The following is an 18,523-nucleotide window of genomic DNA, read 5'->3' as shown; positions in this document are numbered from 1 at the left end:
AATCTTTGCCGTCTGCTTGCCTGTCACCAGGCTATATTGCATGAACCGTGATAGAAGACAGTTGCAATACCAGGTGACGTATTTCTGCTACCACAGTAACAACATATACTAAAGAACAGAATAACCATTATGCCATTTTTGCATTTTTTTACAAATATATAATGATACTTAACCCTTCGTGCGCAAGTTCAAATCCCACTTGACCGGTTTTTCTTGTTAGTTTAGTTATTTTAGGTGTATTTTTCACAAGTACCATGGTAAAGAACGTTGTTTATATGTAGTAGAAGTCACCTGAAGGCAAGATAGCAAAATATCGGGGTATTGCAAAGAAATATTTTGAGAAAAAGGAATTATATTTAAAAAAACATTTTGCAATCTTTAATCGTTTTGTACATCGTAACCAGCTTCCTGCCTAGCTAAACAAACGTTTTTAAATACCTCAGAGTGGCAGTTCCGGTAGAATTATCTGCTCTTCTTAAGCTCTGCTTCTTCTTGCGTTTAATAAGTAGTACATTAACAAACGACTGTATTTTCAATAACCATACTACTAAAATACATTTTCGAACGAATAATCTTGTATCTATAACTATTGTAAATTAACTAAAAACAAATTACGTAATCGTATTGTTAAATTTTAGAAACATTTCTGCCAATTTGAAAAATGTAGAGCCAGTAGTAGCGATAGTAAAATTTATTTGTAAGGATGGGATTTAGTTTGTAGTAAAGGACCTTAAATCTTCTGCAGCTGGACAAAACGCGTAGTCATGTGTGACTTCTCTGAAGAATACTGACATACAGAATGTCAGTTCCGGGAGTAACCGCACCGCAAACAATTCTCAAACTTACTTAACTGGGATTCACTGTAGCTCTGAGAGGTACTATTTAATTAACCCAGTAATACTATTATTACTATTGGCTAAATACTTAACCAACAACTAGTACTTATTACGAAAATCAGACATGTCTATTTATCAAAAGACCTCCTGTACGTCATATGACAGTGCAGTTCGGTCGCTCGCCCGTCGTTTACAACTTAGAGCCGCGTGTCACACTCGTTTGCCTTATCTAAACAAACGGCACTAAGTTTAACCACAGCTTAGTGGTCGCCATTTCAACTTTCCGCTTACAAATTTTATTAAACTCCCTTTATAAATAGGTATTATTTGTCTAACGACGGGTAAAAATAATTTAACAAACAAGGGTTAAGTTCATCGTTCGGATTGTTACGTAATTTACGGGTTTTCAAGAATGTCCACTGATTTCGTCTCCCGATCGAAGTTTATCTGTAAAACTGTTCGTAGTTTAAATGAAAAACTATCTGTATATATCTCATTTAAAGCCATCCCTAAACAATTTCTTATTGTGTGTATACATACGCGTTTTTGGTAACTATCCTTTAATATCATTAACAATGATGAAATCCTCCAAGTGTTTGTTAATCAGACTACGACAGTCTCGAGCAACAGATACTGAAATCGATATCGGCAATTCCCAGGAGTTATTAGATAAATAAAATGTTATTTATCTAAAAGATAGACAAATAAACACGATTCGAGTCCCGAGAGTGGCTTGACACCGCTCTGTTTATTTTGTATTTTTACCACTGCCTCAATTATAACAACTTGGATATTATTACAGGACGTTTCACTTTAAGACATGTTAACCTGCATTGTGGATGAGCTGAAATTATTCGTTATAATTATACTAGCCACCTCTATTTATTTTTTGCTATTACACATTTATGGAAAAAAATAGTTTTTTACAACATACCTACCTGCAGAAAATATTTAGCCACAGTATGGTGGTGAATATTACATGTGCAAGTCTGTATAGTATTTGGGCTGCCGTAGTACGAGTACATACTTGGGCTACGACGGTAAGCTAGATAGTACTAGATATTAATTACAAACAAGTGAAAAACGAAACAAATAATATGTCCTTAAGTAATTAAGCAGTAAGGTTTCATAAAGTGCGACGTGAGCTGACAATGGGTGCTGGCTCCAAGGGTGTACAGCACAGATGTACGGTCGTGGAAGCAAGCATGTGTCCCATTGTTTAACGATGGCCTTAAATTCGTCGTAACTGAAAAAACCCCGCACCGCGGCCGCCCTGCGCCCATATGGCTTACAATAACAAATTCTTAACCAAAAGTAAACTGATGTATCCTCGCGTTCCGTTTTTAGTTAGACTGCTGCACGCAGGCCAAAATGGCATTAAGTCGTTTGAGTGCTTTTGTTTCATTCAACCTTCAAGTGTTCGCATCCAGTTCGGAGTTAAAATAAATAATCTTTTTTTTTCGGATATTTTATAACATGATAGTATTTATATGTCCTCGATAACAAAATTACGAAGCTGTTGTAATTTGCGATAACGTAGCGTATCAACTACTGTCAACCTATTTTGTTACTAAACACTTCCTGAATTGAAAACAAGTCTTTAAAGCAGACGATTTCTCAAATTTGCAGAATAACTCGCTAATATAATACATCTGTAATTTTAGTAGTCTTTGTTGCCAGCATGCCACAGCTTATTCTTTCTTCTTCCATTAGGCCACGTGCGTGTGGAGCGTGGAGGCACGCTTGTCCTGCTAGATTCAAACCGCTCGTCTTCTCGTTGAGCTTCACCGGCTTCCAAAGCTAGCAGACTTTTAAAACCCTGTTCACCTCTGGTCCTCAGCCCGGGGCCCATTTTTTGCTTGAGTCTCTCTATCTGGTTCTTTTCCCACATTTGTATCAGCCGTGTTAGACCATCAATCTCCATGTAGTAGCGATGAGCATCGGAAACCTTATTCACTTTCTAAAACAATATTAAATGTAATCAAATAATGTAGTAAAGATGAATGCACTTATAAGGATGATGGAGAACTCTCTGACTTAATTCGTAAGTCGATCGTTTAAAATAAAAACTATAAGGATTTTATAAAATGAATCCAATAAATCTTACCTCCTCTATGCTAAAGCTGCTATTATCTTCTGCAACTTCCATAAATCGTTCAACAATTTTATTATGTAGACGTTGAATCGTAGTGGACATTTCGGAAAATTGGAATGCTGTTGATCGGTAATCTTGTTCTCTAAGATGTTGCACACTTGCTATCTTCACCAATACGTCTTTAACCAGTTCAGTTTGTAGTGCTAATAATTTACTTTTTAAATACGTTGCTGTTTCACCTCGATAATAAACGGTACCACAGGGTTTCCATAGCACTGCAAGTAATCAGTGATATTAATTAATTGTTAATAGGCAGGCGCAGTTCCTTTCAAAATTTATAAGAAAGAAACTTTACCGGTTGATTCAGGCATTTTTTCACTATCTACTATCTACCTGTATCCAATCTTTACTAAAGATCGTTTCATCGGACACCTAGCGCTATGCAGTATTAGTTACGACCCAATTTTACAATCAGCTCGAAAAGTCGCTGATCATAATATGTATTCAAGCTTTCCAAACCCTATATATTATTAGCAAGCATATATTCTTATTCCACGGAAAATAACATTTGACATTTATTAAATCGTTTAATTTTGAATAATCATACAAGCATACAATTTTTTTAAAGTATCCATTTAAATCTCTTACTAAAAAGGTATAATTATGAAGCCGTTGATAACATCTTTTTCATGTTCGGCTAAGAATTGTAGAATATAATAATGTGGTATCACGAAAATTCAGTGTTTATTCCAAATGAAGGAAATAAAGGTTTTTAATTAATATAAGTACTTACGTACACTACAAATGATATACGAACTCAACTTGAACATCATTGTGATGCAGAACAAATGAAAATGGGCTTAACATAAGATTTTTATGCCTCTGAAAATACTGTAAAAGTAACTAATACTAGTAGACTCCGGTAGAAAATATTTTAGTAGATTTTAATGGGACTGTTATTTCCAAAGGCCTGTATAAAGTATGTAGCTACATTGCTAATCGTATATAACAATACCTAGTAACCATATAATAAACACCGGCTATAATTTCCAGCAAATAAAATTTCTCTAATTCAATACTCACTACCGTATTTTATAGCTAGATAAGTAAGTTCTTTTAATAGCAAATAATATAAAATATTTGCGACAGAGTATGCGTTAGTAGCTCTTAACAATAGTAATTATGAATTTATTGTAACTTCCCTATTGCATTAGACTTTGTAATAAATGTAAGTGTGTGACATCTCTCATTATACATATTGAGTTCCTCCGTGTTCCGGAAGGCACAATAAATTGTGGGTCCCGGTTGTCATTTTCAAAGTTCTTTGACAGTAGTCTGACAACCAATTTTACCGGAGAGTCATAGCCCAAGTAACTGGGTTGTGGAGGTCCGATAGGCACTCCATGTAAAACACTGGTATCCAGCTGCATCCGGTGAGACTATAAGCCGTCTCTTACATAGTTGGAAAAAAGGCTAGGCTGATATATAATCATGGAATCGGAGAATAGTGTGATATGCCTGCCATATTCTAGTGATAATGTTGTCAGCAGAGCGTGGAACATTGTCATCAAGCTGGCATTCTACGCTTCATTGGTGGTGTTCATACAAGTTCTCATTGTGTACCGATGGACTCCGCACATGCAATCTGAACAGGTCATCTTCTTCTGCCTCTTAGCAAGTAGAAGTCTCGTTTGTGTTCTACTTATACTTATGTTTCTGGCGCTGTTTTCAAAGAATTAAATCTATTGTATTTTAATGTATCCAAATCTGACGACTACTTACTTGTCTAATTGACTAGTTCGATTTTCGATGATCTATCTTTAAAACTAAAGAATATTTTTCCGTATTCATATTGTATTTCCTACACGGCTACCAGTTGCAGATTGAAATATAGAGGTATTCACCGAATCTTCAGAATATTTGAAGATCTTGAAAGTATTTCAAAAATAGGTGGTAGCAATCTTCCGCCCCAAGCAGCAGAAATGTACGCTATGCTACTGAATATGTATATCGATCTACAGTTAATGTTCTATAAATTGGATTGTTGGAAACCATTGTGGTTGAGGGCTAGGGGTAGCGATATAAAAGCGCGGTGAGCGGGGCCGGGTAAGAGGCGGAGCGACCGCGCCCCTGCCACCCCTTCCAGCTTATCCATCCCTCTCTCGCAAAATGTTATTGATTTGTGTTTGACTTTGGGTATTCTGCACAATATTGTACACCAAATAAAAACGTAAAAAAATAGGACCGTAAATTATACAACTCCGTAGACCATTTAATATCAAAAATTATATTTAAAAATGTACAAAATAAATTTCGGCCTTCTAATTATGTGTAGGAGCCTAGGAACTTGGAAGTATGGTATAGGAACCCCGTTATTTTATAGTTTGGCCAGGTTATGTAATTGCATAAAATAACTCTTTATCACGTCTATTATATACGACTTCTAGGAAAGTCTTCTTCTGTGGAATATACAAAAAACTTATCTACAATTAAGCAGGCTGAAAATAACTCTAAGTTCTCTTCATTACTGGCTACAAAGTGAGATCAACCGACCGGTCTTAAGCCAACTGAAGATCTAGCTTCTCTATACTGGACAACATAAATACGACCACGATGACCAGCTTCACCTGCAAAACAAAAACTGTGAAAATAATAATTGTATCTTTATCTCTTATCTTCTATATTGGATGACTTTAATCGAGTTCATAAATATTAAAAATATATCTGCTTATTTTTGGTCGACCGAGGAACGGCCGCCAGTCTCTACTACAGTCTGGTCTACAGTCCAGCCATGGTTATTGGATGGAAATTCTGCTGTCCGGAGATATAGTTAGGTCTAACAATCGGTGCCGGGGTCTCGATGATTTTCCATATGTTATGGGTAAGTTTCGCAACTTATGACATGGTAGGTCTTATAGATAAAGTGACAACAAATGTATGAAATCAAATAGCAAAGAACCATCTGATGAGATATTCGACTCGTTATCCAGCTGAAATCGACTTTAAACAATATCTGCCGCAAAGCTAACCGCTAGTCAACGTCTATGAATTGTTCTGAATATACTGCTAAATGTATTACAATACTAATGGGAAATTGATAAGAGATGAAAAAATAATCTCGATGAGCTCATAGTTCTAGTCCTCTAATGGCAAATTCCGTCATTACTGTTCCTAAGCCAATGAGTGAAAAGACAAATAATTCTGAGAGTTATTCTCAGAATGATTTGTCTTTTATTAATGTTAACATCAATTTTAAAGAAAAAGTTCTGAAAGTCAAATAAGAAAATTGAAAGCGTCACCCGTTTGTAAATTCAAAGAGATGATATTTCATATTGATAAGTTTCAATTAGGCGAGTATTGTAGGTATTGTGAGGGTGTCGACGCGGCGGCGTGGCGACGACGTGACGGTGCGGCGGCGTCGCTGGCGTGTTACGATAACAGCGCGTGATGGCGAGTGCGGCCCCGCGGCCCCGGCCTCGCCACCGACACCCATTTACATTTTAATTGAACCCCGAGGGTAACTGCACCGGATAAATTCCAAATGGATTAATTGTGTTTCACGTCCCATCCCTCCGTGTCATTTGGTTAACTTGTGAAAACCGCAAAGCAATTTGCGTTTTAATAATAGCATTGCGTGATTAGGTAGCGGACGTATTTAAAATATTTTACTAGTATTACAGAAGGAAGTAGGTGGCAGAGATGACTCTACGTGACTCTACCATGACTCTAGACAGTCGCCTTGCAGCTGCCTAGCAAGAAAGCTCACTATATAATTGTATGCTCCTAAGCAAACGTGCAGATTGCCCTTGGAACCTGAAAATTCATTTCTATTTATCGATAACCTAGTAGAGAGCCTTTGCATGCACAATTTATCTACATAATAATGAATACTTATTTTTTTAATTGAATGCGTAACTGTCTTTTCTTAAATAGCTATTCCTATCTAACAGGCCACCGTCAGATGCAGAACCCTGCGGGTTATTTCTGTTCTTAATTTTCATATGGCTTTCTACTAAGTTGTTCAACTATAATTATGACGATTTTGTACGACAATTTTCGGGTATGCTAATTTAAATTCAGATAAACGTATTACAAGCTAGGTATCAATGGCGACCGCCACGGATGTGAGAATATTATCTAAAGCTTCTTTCTCTACAAAAACTGTTTTTACCAATAAACTTTTTATGTGATAGCAAAAATTCTATCCCCTGGAGACATTAAAGAGGTCATCATCGTCCAGACATCCGGGATCTAATAGGCGACAGGCTGTCTGCCTTAGTTATTGAAAAAACTCATGTCATACTCCTAAGTCATCTAAATCACCAGCTCACAAAACTCCTTGCTGTATTGTTTTTGCATTGAGAACCTTATAGTGAAAACATTAGGACACTCGCAGCGCAAACAAAGCTGGTCTCAGCTCCAATATAATTTATGGAGAAATGTGTCGATGAGACGGACGGTAGCGTTTCATATGTCACACATTATTAATTAGTCCCTTCAACGAACATTTTTTCATCAAAGCGTGAACGACGTCGTTGCTTCGATTTCCGAAAGAACCATTCGTTTGACTTTGAACTTTACTTCGCTTATAATAAGAGTGACGAACTACAAACTAGCAGATCTAAGCAAGGACCGTCATTCATCGTAGACCTTATAATGATAGCGTGCCCTACAAATTGCGAGGTTCCGCTTTTTTATGTACAAACGCCCCTTTTGATTGAAAAACTTAATGACCGTTTTGAAAGAAAGCATTGAAGATTGTTTATTTATGCAAAATATTTATATTTTTTATTTAAACATTAGACTTGCATCCTGTCAGTACTTGCCAGCGTAATTCGTGGTAAAATCTATACTAATATTACAAAGCTGAAGAGTATGTTTGTTTGAACGCGCTAATCTCAGGAACTACTCGTCCGATTTGAAAACTTCTTTCAGTGATAGATAGCCCATTTATCAAGGAAGGCTATAGGCTATAGGTATAACATCACGCTACGGCCATTAGGAGCGGAGCAGCAACGAGAAATGTTACAAAAACGGGTAAAATTATTACACACTAGCTGACCCACGCAACTTCGCTTGCGTTACATAAGAGAGAATGGGTCAGACTTTTCCACGTTTTTGTAACACTTTTTACTGTTACTCTGCCCCTATTGGTCGTAGCGTGATGATATAAAATATGCTTCTTTTTCACGAAAAATATTCTCAAAATTATTTATATCTCTTAATATAACAAAGTCGCGCTAAGGCATATCCGCCATTAAAACAGTTGCCATGACAACGGAATTTTGTTAATTTAATGTCATTATAATATTGATTATTCGCGACTTAATTCGCTACCTGAATTTTCCCGGGAAATGCGTCATTTTCCCGGGGTAAAAAGTAGCCTATGTCCTTTCTCGGGTATCAAAATATCTCCATACCAAATTTCATGCAAATTGGTTCAGTAGTTTAGGCGTGATTAAGTAGCAGACAGACAGACAGAGTTACTTTCGCATTTATAATATTAGTATGGATTCTCTCTTATGTGACGCAAGCGAAGTTGCGCGGGTCAGCTAGTTATGAAATATTTTTAATTTCAATTCGAAAATGGAGATCTAATTTTCATCTGCGGCAAGGTAGTTTTTTTAATGTTACTTCTCTTAATTGAGAATTATTGAACAGCACTAAAAGCATCTTGCGGTAACCATTATCTGTCAAAACTTGCTCATCCTTGCCAGTGTATTAGGTGGACATGTCCGTTGCCCATTGTTCAATCTCACTATCCGCCGGCTAGGAGTTCCTGTTGAACCTGGGCATACTGACTAAAAACCTTACAGTGTTCCTTCGTCGGTCGCCATCATAAAGTGGCCAGGACGCGGTACCTCCAGTCGAATACACCGCGTACTTACGGTGTAGGTACCCTACTTATAAAATGACATACCTACCTACCTACCTATAGCCCCGGCTTTCCTTTTATAATTATTGACCCTTCGCCACTGTTAGATTGTAGTGACTAACACGTTACATCAAAACGACACTGTTTGCATAGTTTCTATCAAATTGATTGCTCGCTCAAAAGTCAAAAAAGTCAAAAGACATTTATTCACAACAAAATAGAGTACATAATGGTGTTAGTATATTATTATAAAAGTGCTATATCTATTTAACCTCGAAAAGGTATGTGAATAATATTATAAAAGTGTCATAGACAAATTACAATCAAAATTATTACGAATTAAAATAATTATATATCAATTAAAGTCTCAGAATTCAAATAGTGTGTTAAAATGAAATGGTGTCTAATAAATACAAATTACAATAACAATGTCAATAAATCGCTGGTCTAGTTAGCCATTCTAAAGTCTTTTGTTCTTCACGGCGTTACCAATAACCATCCGTTTAAATTAATATCTTTCGTGAGCGTACATGAGCTAGTGTTTTAAAGGTGAATGTAGACATGGTCCATCTTTTTAATCCCAAGGTTTTATCCTCGTTTTACTACCACGCCTAGACAGCCAGGTTTATTCAGACCACTTGGTCGTTTCAGAAGCCTCTATGTAGTTGCTGCAGGCTTAAGTCAAGCCTACGGGCCTGTCTTGAGTTCAAGAGCTTAAATTCGCTTGCTTATCACAAATTTCAAAAAGGTTTCAATGTTTTTATGAGTTATGCGACGTAATATGTTTGTTACGGTTAACCAAATTTTGCTAATTTATTCTCTAGTATTTTGATAGCTACTTAGTGCTTTTTTGTGCCTCATTTCATAAAAACTGACGAATGCTATGTTTTTAGATTACCATTAACCGTAACGTAGTAAAACTGTGTTGGTATTTCGACCATTTTCTGGCAAAAATTACTGAATTTCAGATTTAAAAAAGCAAGAAAATAAAAATGTTATCTATCTGTGTGTGTTTTTTTTTTCACCCATAATCTTTTGCTAGAACGCATTGAGATCCAATTTTGAACTCTATGAGAAGTTGCATTACCTACAATGTTTATGTTTTTAACAAATTATACTTTTTTTTATTTTCGTTTTTTTTATTTATTTAACTGCAGGTTTGGCGCAGTGGTTAAAGTGGTCACCTCGCCGCAATAAACCGTAGCGCCACGTGTGGTGGGTTCGAATCGAATCAGTTTATTTTTATTTTTTTTAAATGCCACGAATTCCTTGACCATGTTAGACCTGAGTTCCTCTTAATCATATATAAATCAATGGCGACCAAAGACGAAGACTGCAATCAAAATGACAACAATCTACGGTGTGACAAATATTTTAAATCAACGCCATCTATGCAGACAGTGCTGTAAGTTTTCATGTTGTCTCTACCTAGCGCTGTCGTTCAATTTGGTTCTACAGAATATACTTCATTGTTATCAGTACCGAACTCGTATAAGAGAGGGCGTTTGTGTTGTTGTTTTAATCAAATTTGTCCAGCTTTGTGTGTGTATTGATTTTGTATAATATTAAATTATAATACGAATGGCATAGTCCTTTACTATCCCTTAAAATATGTCACGGTTATAGGTATTGACATAATGGAAACTGAAGGCACCAGAAATACCTATATAAACTAATAGTAGTTTTTAGCCAACGTAAAAGAACCATACACCTATTGGTACCTACGTGGAACATTTTTTTCAAAAACTGTTTTATAAAAAGACTAGCTGACTCGCGCAACTTCGCTTGCGTCACATAAGAGAGAATGGGTCAAAATGTTCCCCGATTTTGTAACATTTTTTACTGGTAATCTGCTCTTTCTGGTCGTAGCGTGATGATATAATAGGTATAGGAGCATTTCTCAAAATATTTGACCATACTCTCAAAAATAGTCTAAAAATAAAATTCATATATATTGGACATATTACGCTAAATATAGTTAGCTTAAACTATTCAAATTCTGAATTTGTGATTGAGTTTCTGTTTTAGAGATGTTTTATACAAAATAACTGTAAAATATTAGTTAAGGGTAAAATAAAAGTTCTTTTTTTGTTACTTGGAAATCAGTGTAGAATCATGAAAACTCACTCAAATTGTTTTATGTTTTTATATTTTTCTATCTAGATTATAACATTATGACATGTTGAGAAAAGAAAAATCGTGAATAATGTAATACAATATTTTTTATTGGCACTACATCTGCTTTTTTGTTACCATTAACACTTTCTACTCACAAAATTTTGTTTTTCTATTAAACTGAAAAGGAAGAATGCTATATTTCTTATTTATTATAAAATATCTGTCATAAAGTTAATTTTAAACCATTACTTATTGTCTTTAAATTTAAAATAATAACAATATTTAACATAATTATCAGCTTTATTTAGGGACAGTAACAAAAATAGAAGCTTCGGTAACAAAATTGGAAATGTTAGGCTTAGCATACACATACTTGACATTATCATAAAATGGAAATAAAAAGTAGTAAAAATCAATACAAAATTAAAAAAAAAATTACGAATGTTTTAAACATTCCAAAAATAAAAGGTTCATCAAATGAACTAAAGGAAACAAATAAAAACTTGTGCCTACTTATTTATCACCTTATTTTTAACAATACATAACAATCAATTAAAAATCCATTCGAAAAATAAAGTAGGTACTTTAGTGCTACGGTCAGCCGATTCTACCCAGCAACCGTTTTTATTTTGTAATATTTATATAGATATATATATATTACATATTAGAACAATACATTTATTGTAGTAGTATGTAATCGGCATTATCAAGTTTGGTGCTCGTTTGAAAATGATGCCCTATTCATATTAGATCCTATGTAACAATTTTCAAATTAAGCAATATCAACGTAACTTTAGAAGGAGAAAGCAATATTATGCTATAGGAGTTAAAAATAAACCTACAACAAAATTTTTATGAGATGTGTAGGTACTTGGCTTTATAAAATCCTTTTTTGTTACCCCGCGTTCCGATTATACGTTACCACGCGAAAGTAACAAACACAGAAGTAACGAAATGAAGGTTTTATATATTCAAAAAATAAAATTTCCGTTAAATTCTAACACTTGAAACAAGTATTTTGCATCAAAATGTAGTGCATAAAACGAACTGTTAACCAATTTTAACAAAATATTAAATCACTACGAACTTACCTTGACACAACGTAACAAATCCTGGAAAGAATTTGTGGCAGTGCTGTGTGAAGTGTCTGGTCGCGGTTGTAGTTGACTCCAAAATGTAATTTCAATAATATGGCGAAGTTAAATATCATCTTAAGTGTCGCCACGAGTAAAAACACTAAATAATTTAACACCTTTTGAAAAAAATCGATACGATAATCGGTAACAAAATCTGAATTTTGTTTCGGAACTTTTTATGGGACAATATTAGTTTTGAAATAAAATAAACAAGTATAGCATGTTTTACAATAAACTCAATATTACATGAATTTTAATACATTAATCAGTGTTTTAGGATTAAAATATATATCTAGGTTCTTAGAATTTTGTGAAATTATATGAATTCGAAATCACTGCGGTCACCATGGGACAAACTGTTTTCCATACTACGAGAATTTTGATATTTTAGATTATTACATTTTAAAATTAACTAATCAATTTGTACGCTATTTTGATATTTTATCTGATAATTTAATAATATTGATGAAGTAATGACAATCGAATATATTAGTTGTAATATCATATTAAAAAAATAATCAAAAACAAAAACATGGGACATTGTGATAGTGGATGTGGTCAAAAAAATTGAGAATTGCTCATAGCCTATAGCCTTCCTCGATAAATGGACTATCTAACACTTAAATATTTTTTCAAATCGGAACAGCAGTTCTTGAAATTAGCGCGTTCAAAAAAAAACAAACCCTTCAGCTACCTATATAATATTAGTATGTGAGCCTCAGCAGTGATAATAACCGGTCTTGGGTCGTGGTCCACCTGGGTGGACCATATAACCTATTATCTCACTAATTGTGGTCTACATTATAGGAAATTAGGAAATTTAAGACTGTTTATTAAGAAAACACTGAGCGGAAACCAAATATCCTGGCATCCAAGGAACAATGATACCTCCAGGCTACACCTCTTTAAAATGTCAAAGGCAATATAATTATAGATATGAATAAAAAAAAACACATATTGAAGTTGTAAACAGTATATTCATTAAGAAGATTACATTATATAGAGTAAAGGGCTATGGTAGCGCCCATAATTATTCATAACATTTAGTAGAAGTCAGTACACATAATTCTAATAAATATTTAAAAAATAGGTACATCACATTTTAAATCATGTCATAATATAAAACAAATTTATTAATTGCTAAATATAAATATTACAATACAGGTTGAGTTTAAATTCAATTACCTTGGCCACTTGATCTTATTCATTCTAAATGATTTTCAAAACAATCTCATTTGCGATTTCTTGCCAAACAGCACGGTTCAAGACAAAGATTGATTAAAAATCACCCTGTATAATTATATTTAGACCACCCTAGTCGTCATTCTTACTTATTTCATCAACAATCGTCTCTTATTTCTTAAGATGTTTAAGGCAATCAGTGAATCTCTGCCATAGAATCAGAAGTTTTACCAATAATTCTAAATATTGTATAAATTGCACACCCCCCGATTTAAAATCACTCTCTAACTTATCAATGACGACTGTGACTAACTCTCAATATTACGTATACTTAACCCATCATGGTCCTTAAATAAAAGTTTAAAAAATATATTATATAAATCTTACATAATGGGAAAATACTCTTAATTAATATAACATAATAAAAGCCTAGTTAACTACTAACAAGTCTTAGTAAAGTTAGAAGATATTGTATCTTCTGTTTTCAGTTCACAAGTGAAATTCACATTGACAATAATAATTGTCACATGTTTAATACGTATCACTTCTCAATATTTATTACAACTAACGTAAATTGTCTTCCAAATAGTCTCAAAAATTGCAGTGATTTTAAATCACTTTTTTATGTAATTCAATTTTATTAAAATACATAAACTAACTGAATGTTAATCATTAATTTTACATTTAAGTTTGTTTCCCAATTAACAATAACCAAGGGGAAAATAAACAAATTATTGTACTTGTCAAGACTAAAAAATTCAATGGGACACCCCATTTTAAATAAAAATAACTTAAATAAAGCAAAATATAAATTACAACAATGTGAAGTTATCATCTTCACTTTGAGAAGTATATTCTCATTTAACCGCTGTACCTACATAATAATGGCACACCGCTATTCCTACATCTCACTTAACTTTACTAGACAATGTTGTCAATAAAATAAAAGTAGTCTTGAGAGACAAGACAAAACATGGGTAACAACTTGTGTGATGTGGGAAGATTGACAGGAAGACATCTATTATAGATCAGACAACACCGAGAACATTAAATCTACTGTATTAATATATTATAGCAAGATGCTCTAAAACTTCTCACCAAAAGTGGCTAAATAAAACTTTAACATAAAATTGAACTAGGCCGAAGTAGGTCCTATTGGCTGGAGGTATCTTACTTAATATTATTAAAAACGTAAACTAAACAATTACATACAATGTTCACCGATATCACATAGATTCATAAAAGGTAGGTATAAAACAGTATCAATGCAACTTTTAAAGCTGCTAAAAAAATTAACCTAATGTTAATGTATAGGAATGAATTTGTTTTGATTGACGAAATGATGAAACTTCAACATAATTACAACCAAAATAAATGAAGTAGCAGCAACACTTTCGGTGGAGACGGTTACAGAAGATAATTCTTTCGAATAAGATTAAAATAGTTCCATTAATGTATAATTTATATTATTCTGTCAGTGTATGGACAGCCAAAACTGCTACGTAAGAATTGATCAAAGTTGTTTTCGGTAAATCCAGTCGGAGTCGGCTTTTTACTTCAAAGACTTGAGACGGTGCAGCTGCTTCAGCAGACGGGTATAATCCTCCCTTACCTTCTTACATTCAATCTGCAAGTCCTCAAACTGGGCCTGCCAACCAATCATTGTGTTACACATACAGTCCGTGACAGATCATGGTTTTTAGAATACTACAGATCCGTGTTCTTCTATCTTACACATAACACTTGAAAATTCCTCACTAAAATGTATATTTATCAATACACAATGGTACCTCCACCATAATGAGAAATGATAAGCGCTTATGCTAACAACAGAGTGTGTAGCTGAAGTGTACAAAAGCTCACTTCTAAGCTAAGACACAACCACACTCACACTGTATTAAACTAGCTTATCCAAAGCGGCAGATTTCAGAGAGGTATACAGCAAACTTTTATAAGATTATGTAACACAACCACCAACAACATTATAGAATTTAAATTAGCCTCTCTTAATCTACCTGAGCAATATGAATGAGTAATAATTACCTTGAAAATTACCTGGCAAATAGCAGTTTGTTGTTTCAAAGCCACGCAGTTATCCATGATGTCCTTAAATTTTTGCCTCTCCGTCTCCTGGGATACAACAGTTTGAGACAGCAGATGATCAATACGATTCTTGTATTCGGTAACGACTAGAACAAAGCAAACAAAGGAATAAATAGAAGACCCCATATGAGAGCATAAAATAGAATTCACTTGGCGTCATAAGGGTTGGGACAATACGACGTAATGTTTCCATTTAATTTGATTATTTAACAAATTCATGTGATATTAGCACAAAATAGTGCGTAATGAAACTAAACCTACATAAAATATTCAACTAAATATTAAGTAGATACCCTAATAACACACTGCTGAGACATTTTCATTGGAATTCAGGCTTGAATCATTTTTTTCATTAAATTAAACCCAATTACAACATCTATTACCCAACTGTAAGGTTCCAAAAGTGATCGACAAAATGGGCGTGGTCATTTAAATAATTTTAAAAACTCCTTACAAGATAGGCATCGGCAAGTGATTAAGCTTTGTACAATGCAGCCTGGCTGAGATTGCCATAAGATTAGGGACAAAAAGGCCTACATTTCACAACAGGTAGAATAGATCCATACAAGATGCCTAATAAAATAGCAGTGAATGCATATAGAACTATCCAGTCACGTGAAATAAACAGCCTAAGAACAAATACTTAACGATATTGAGTTATGATATTTCCATCACCATATTCAGACACATTCGGTTATGGGCTTTTGTATCACCACTATGTTTCTTAACACATGACTGTCCACTACTGGGCAGTGGTCTCCTCCCAAATAAGGAGGGGTTGGGTCTCGAGGCCACCAGGGTAGCCAAGTGTGGGTTTAGGACTTTTTTTTGCATGCCTTTAAGATATATTGACTTTTAAGGGGTCACAATTCCTTCAGATACCAATAATGATTGCCTTTTGTTATCAAATGATAAAGCGATTCTAAGTCCTTCATTTTTGAGAGTGTTATATTTTACTGTAACAATTTAAGAGAACTATCAACCTAGCCTTTCTTCCAAACTATGTTGGAGTCAGCTTCCAGTCTCACTGGATGCAGCTGAATATCAGTATTTTACATGGAGCGACTGCCTATCGGACCTTCACAACCCAGCTACCTGGATAATAACACGATACACCTCAGTGAGTGCGGTTGTCAGACTTTCAAGCTTCTGACTACTGTTAACGACTGTTAAAGATCATTAAAAATGACAATTTGTTTGACTGAAGAACAACAACACAAACCATCAAAGACAAGTAAAAACCTCAAGAGAGCAATGAAATGCAGCATACAAGCTAAAATAGTAACCACCATAGAAATTATGAAAGATAATCGATGAAGTAATAAGGCTCTTATTTGATTTGCTACAAACATGGTAAATACACTTTTAGCACCACAATCCTAGACTGAAGTACAATGCCCAGGGATATTTTGATTAGTTGTTGTTCAAAAACACATATTGTTCAATGAGTTAGAATACAAGTAAGATGCCACACCCTACAAACGTGAAAATTTAGCTGTTTCAATAATGTGACACCATTGACTCCCCCAATCTGCACTAGAGCAGCAGACCTAAACTCCTCTTCCTTATTGTAGAAGAAGCCCTAGTAGAGTATTGATCAGTAATCATTTTAAAATTAATACTGAGTTTATAGTTACAACAATGTAAGACCTCTGAACAATGTACCTAGTAATTAGTATCAATATTTTTTTTTTGTTTAGTTAGAGCTGATTTAGCAACAATGGTGCTGGGAGAATTATCTAGAAGAAGATGCTAGAATAAATTTAATTTTGTGGGAAGACATGGCAGCCATCTTTATTTTGTCACAAAGGATACAACTAGGTAGTTTAAATTTTAATTTTAGTTTATATTTTTGATAGATTAAAATTGGTTTTATTTTAGTTACCTAGATGTAATTATTTAGGAGTGCCACATAGCCATGTTCGGTCCATTTCAAATTCAGAATGTTATCTTATAAAGCGATTTGTTTCTTCAAATAGACTTCTATAAAAAGCCATTGTTTAAAGTCTACCCGGAAATTATTTTCCATTATTTGGAAACTCATAATCATAAAATACTCAACTACCTTTGTGCAATAAGTGCCCGGAAAAATCTATTTCCATTCATAAAATTATACTTTTATCAATTTCATTTAAGATAATTGAGCTGGTACAGTCTCTGAGTGTCTTATAAAATGTGAAAAAAGAAGTCACTGCATAAAGCAGTGAAGACGCAAGCTTCCGGGTTCTTGTATCTTTATGATTAATGACAGAGCACCAAATATTAAAACATGTATAATGTGATTTCTAATAAGTCTTTTCGAAAATCAGACCTTAGACTCTTAGACAATGAAATGTTTTAAACTTAGGAGGAGAAAGACCACAACTTGTAACTCCACTATAGATAAAAAATGTAATAGATGTATGTACTATTGTTATACACATTATTGATCGTGGTTGCACAGTGCAAGCCACACCTCTTTGCCTAGCTCTCAGTTTACAACCCCCATGACGCCAAAGGATATGCAAAGTAGTTCTACCGTTCAATTGGTATTTAATCGAAGTCAGCTCCGAGGTGCACCGCTCCCCAGCAATGTTCGAGTTGTAATAGGTGTGCTGGAGAGCACTTAGATAGAAGTATAGGCTCATGAATAATAAAATCATGACCAAGAATATCGAGACTTTCTCCCGGCACCTCACACAATGCATAGACACAGCCATTGTACACTGATTAAAATTTACACTTTTTGGTTAAATAGACTGGACTGACTTCAACCCTGCGGAAGCAATATGAAGAATGGAGATATGGGGAAGGGGTGAACTTTGTATTGAATCGATCAATAAACCAAACCAATCCCAGTATTCCTAGTTTGACACTACAAATAAATGACTAGTAGTTTGACAGTAGGATAACATTACCAATTAAGCTTTACAGAAATCTTTACAAATAAGTTTTAATAGCTTTTTATCCTCAGAATGACATTTAGATCAGTTGCTTCTAGATTCCCAAATACAAATTATAATTTATGAGAAATCAATCCCACTTTAATTGAAGATATAAAATGACTATAGTAGAAAAATATTACTTGGTAACACTATCAACAACGTGAAACTGCTATAGTGAAGGACGCAGGCTTAATAGGATATAATCGATATTTTATATTATGTCATGCTTACTATTTCAATTTGAAATAGGCGTC

At 34.2% G+C, this 18,523-nt stretch overlaps 2 protein-coding genes across 8 annotated transcripts; both read right to left on the bottom strand.

The window, feature by feature from the left end:
- Positions 1-1,586: 1,586 nt before the first annotated feature.
- LOC142986433 (uncharacterized) lies at positions 1,587-12,110 on the bottom strand. Of its 6 annotated transcripts, XM_076134935.1 has the most exons (4): positions 12,016-12,110; positions 5,485-5,558; positions 2,944-3,206; positions 1,587-2,796 (listed from the first exon to the last, which is right to left on the bottom strand). In XM_076134935.1, exons 3-4 carry the CDS (start codon positions 3,031-3,033, stop codon positions 2,497-2,499), a joined length of 390 nt encoding a protein of 129 aa, XP_075991050.1. In that variant the 5' UTR covers positions 3,034-3,206; positions 5,485-5,558; positions 12,016-12,110; the 3' UTR covers positions 1,587-2,496. The 6 variants fall into 6 exon arrangements, with proteins under 6 accessions (XP_075991050.1, XP_075991051.1, XP_075991049.1 ...); XM_076134936.1 differs by lacking the exon at positions 5,485-5,558; XM_076134934.1 differs by lacking the exons at positions 5,485-5,558; positions 12,016-12,110 and adding an exon at positions 3,729-3,965.
- Positions 12,111-13,017: 907 nt separating this feature from the next.
- Positions 13,018-18,213, bottom strand: LOC142986517 (uncharacterized). Of its 2 annotated transcripts, none has more exons than XM_076135032.1 (3): positions 17,864-18,213; positions 15,286-15,431; positions 13,018-14,890 (listed from the first exon to the last, which is right to left on the bottom strand). In XM_076135032.1, exons 1-3 carry the CDS (start codon positions 18,042-18,044, stop codon positions 14,795-14,797), a joined length of 423 nt encoding a protein of 140 aa, XP_075991147.1. In that variant the 5' UTR covers positions 18,045-18,213; the 3' UTR covers positions 13,018-14,794. The 2 variants fall into 2 exon arrangements, with proteins under 2 accessions (XP_075991147.1, XP_075991148.1); XM_076135033.1 differs by having other exon boundaries at positions 15,298-15,431; positions 17,864-18,210.
- Between the last annotated feature and the right edge of the window lie 310 nt (positions 18,214-18,523).

The sequence above is a fragment of the Anticarsia gemmatalis genome, chromosome Z (genome assembly GCF_050436995.1).
Source record: "Anticarsia gemmatalis isolate Benzon Research Colony breed Stoneville strain chromosome Z, ilAntGemm2 primary, whole genome shotgun sequence".
Taxonomy (NCBI): domain Eukaryota; kingdom Metazoa; phylum Arthropoda; class Insecta; order Lepidoptera; family Erebidae; genus Anticarsia; species Anticarsia gemmatalis.
The sequence above is the reverse complement of the archived record's forward strand: the minus strand, read 5'-3'. Positions and strand labels throughout refer to the sequence as shown.

Bases quoted from the DNA above. Each gene is read 5' to 3' on its own strand.
- LOC142986433 (XM_076134931.1), bottom strand. From the start codon at position 3,764: ATGATGTTCAAGTTGAGTTCGTATATCATTTGTAGTGTAC. The intron at 3,207-3,724 runs GTAAGTACTTAT...GATTACTTGCAG, and splicing joins GTATATCATTTGTAGTGTAC to TGCTATGGAAACCCTGTGGT. The intron at 2,797-2,943 runs GTAAGATTTATT...ATATTGTTTTAG, and splicing joins GCAGCTTTAGCATAGAGGAG to AAAGTGAATAAGGTTTCCGA.
- LOC142986517 (XM_076135032.1), bottom strand. From the start codon at position 18,044: ATGGCTGTGTCTATGCATTGTGTGAGGTGCCGGGAGAAAGTCTCGATA. The intron at 15,432-17,863 runs GTAGAACTACTT...GCTTTGTTCTAG, and splicing joins GATTAAATACCAATTGAACG to TCGTTACCGAATACAAGAAT. The intron at 14,891-15,285 runs GTAATTATTACT...ATTGGTTGGCAG, and splicing joins TTTGCCAGGTAATTTTCAAG to GCCCAGTTTGAGGACTTGCA.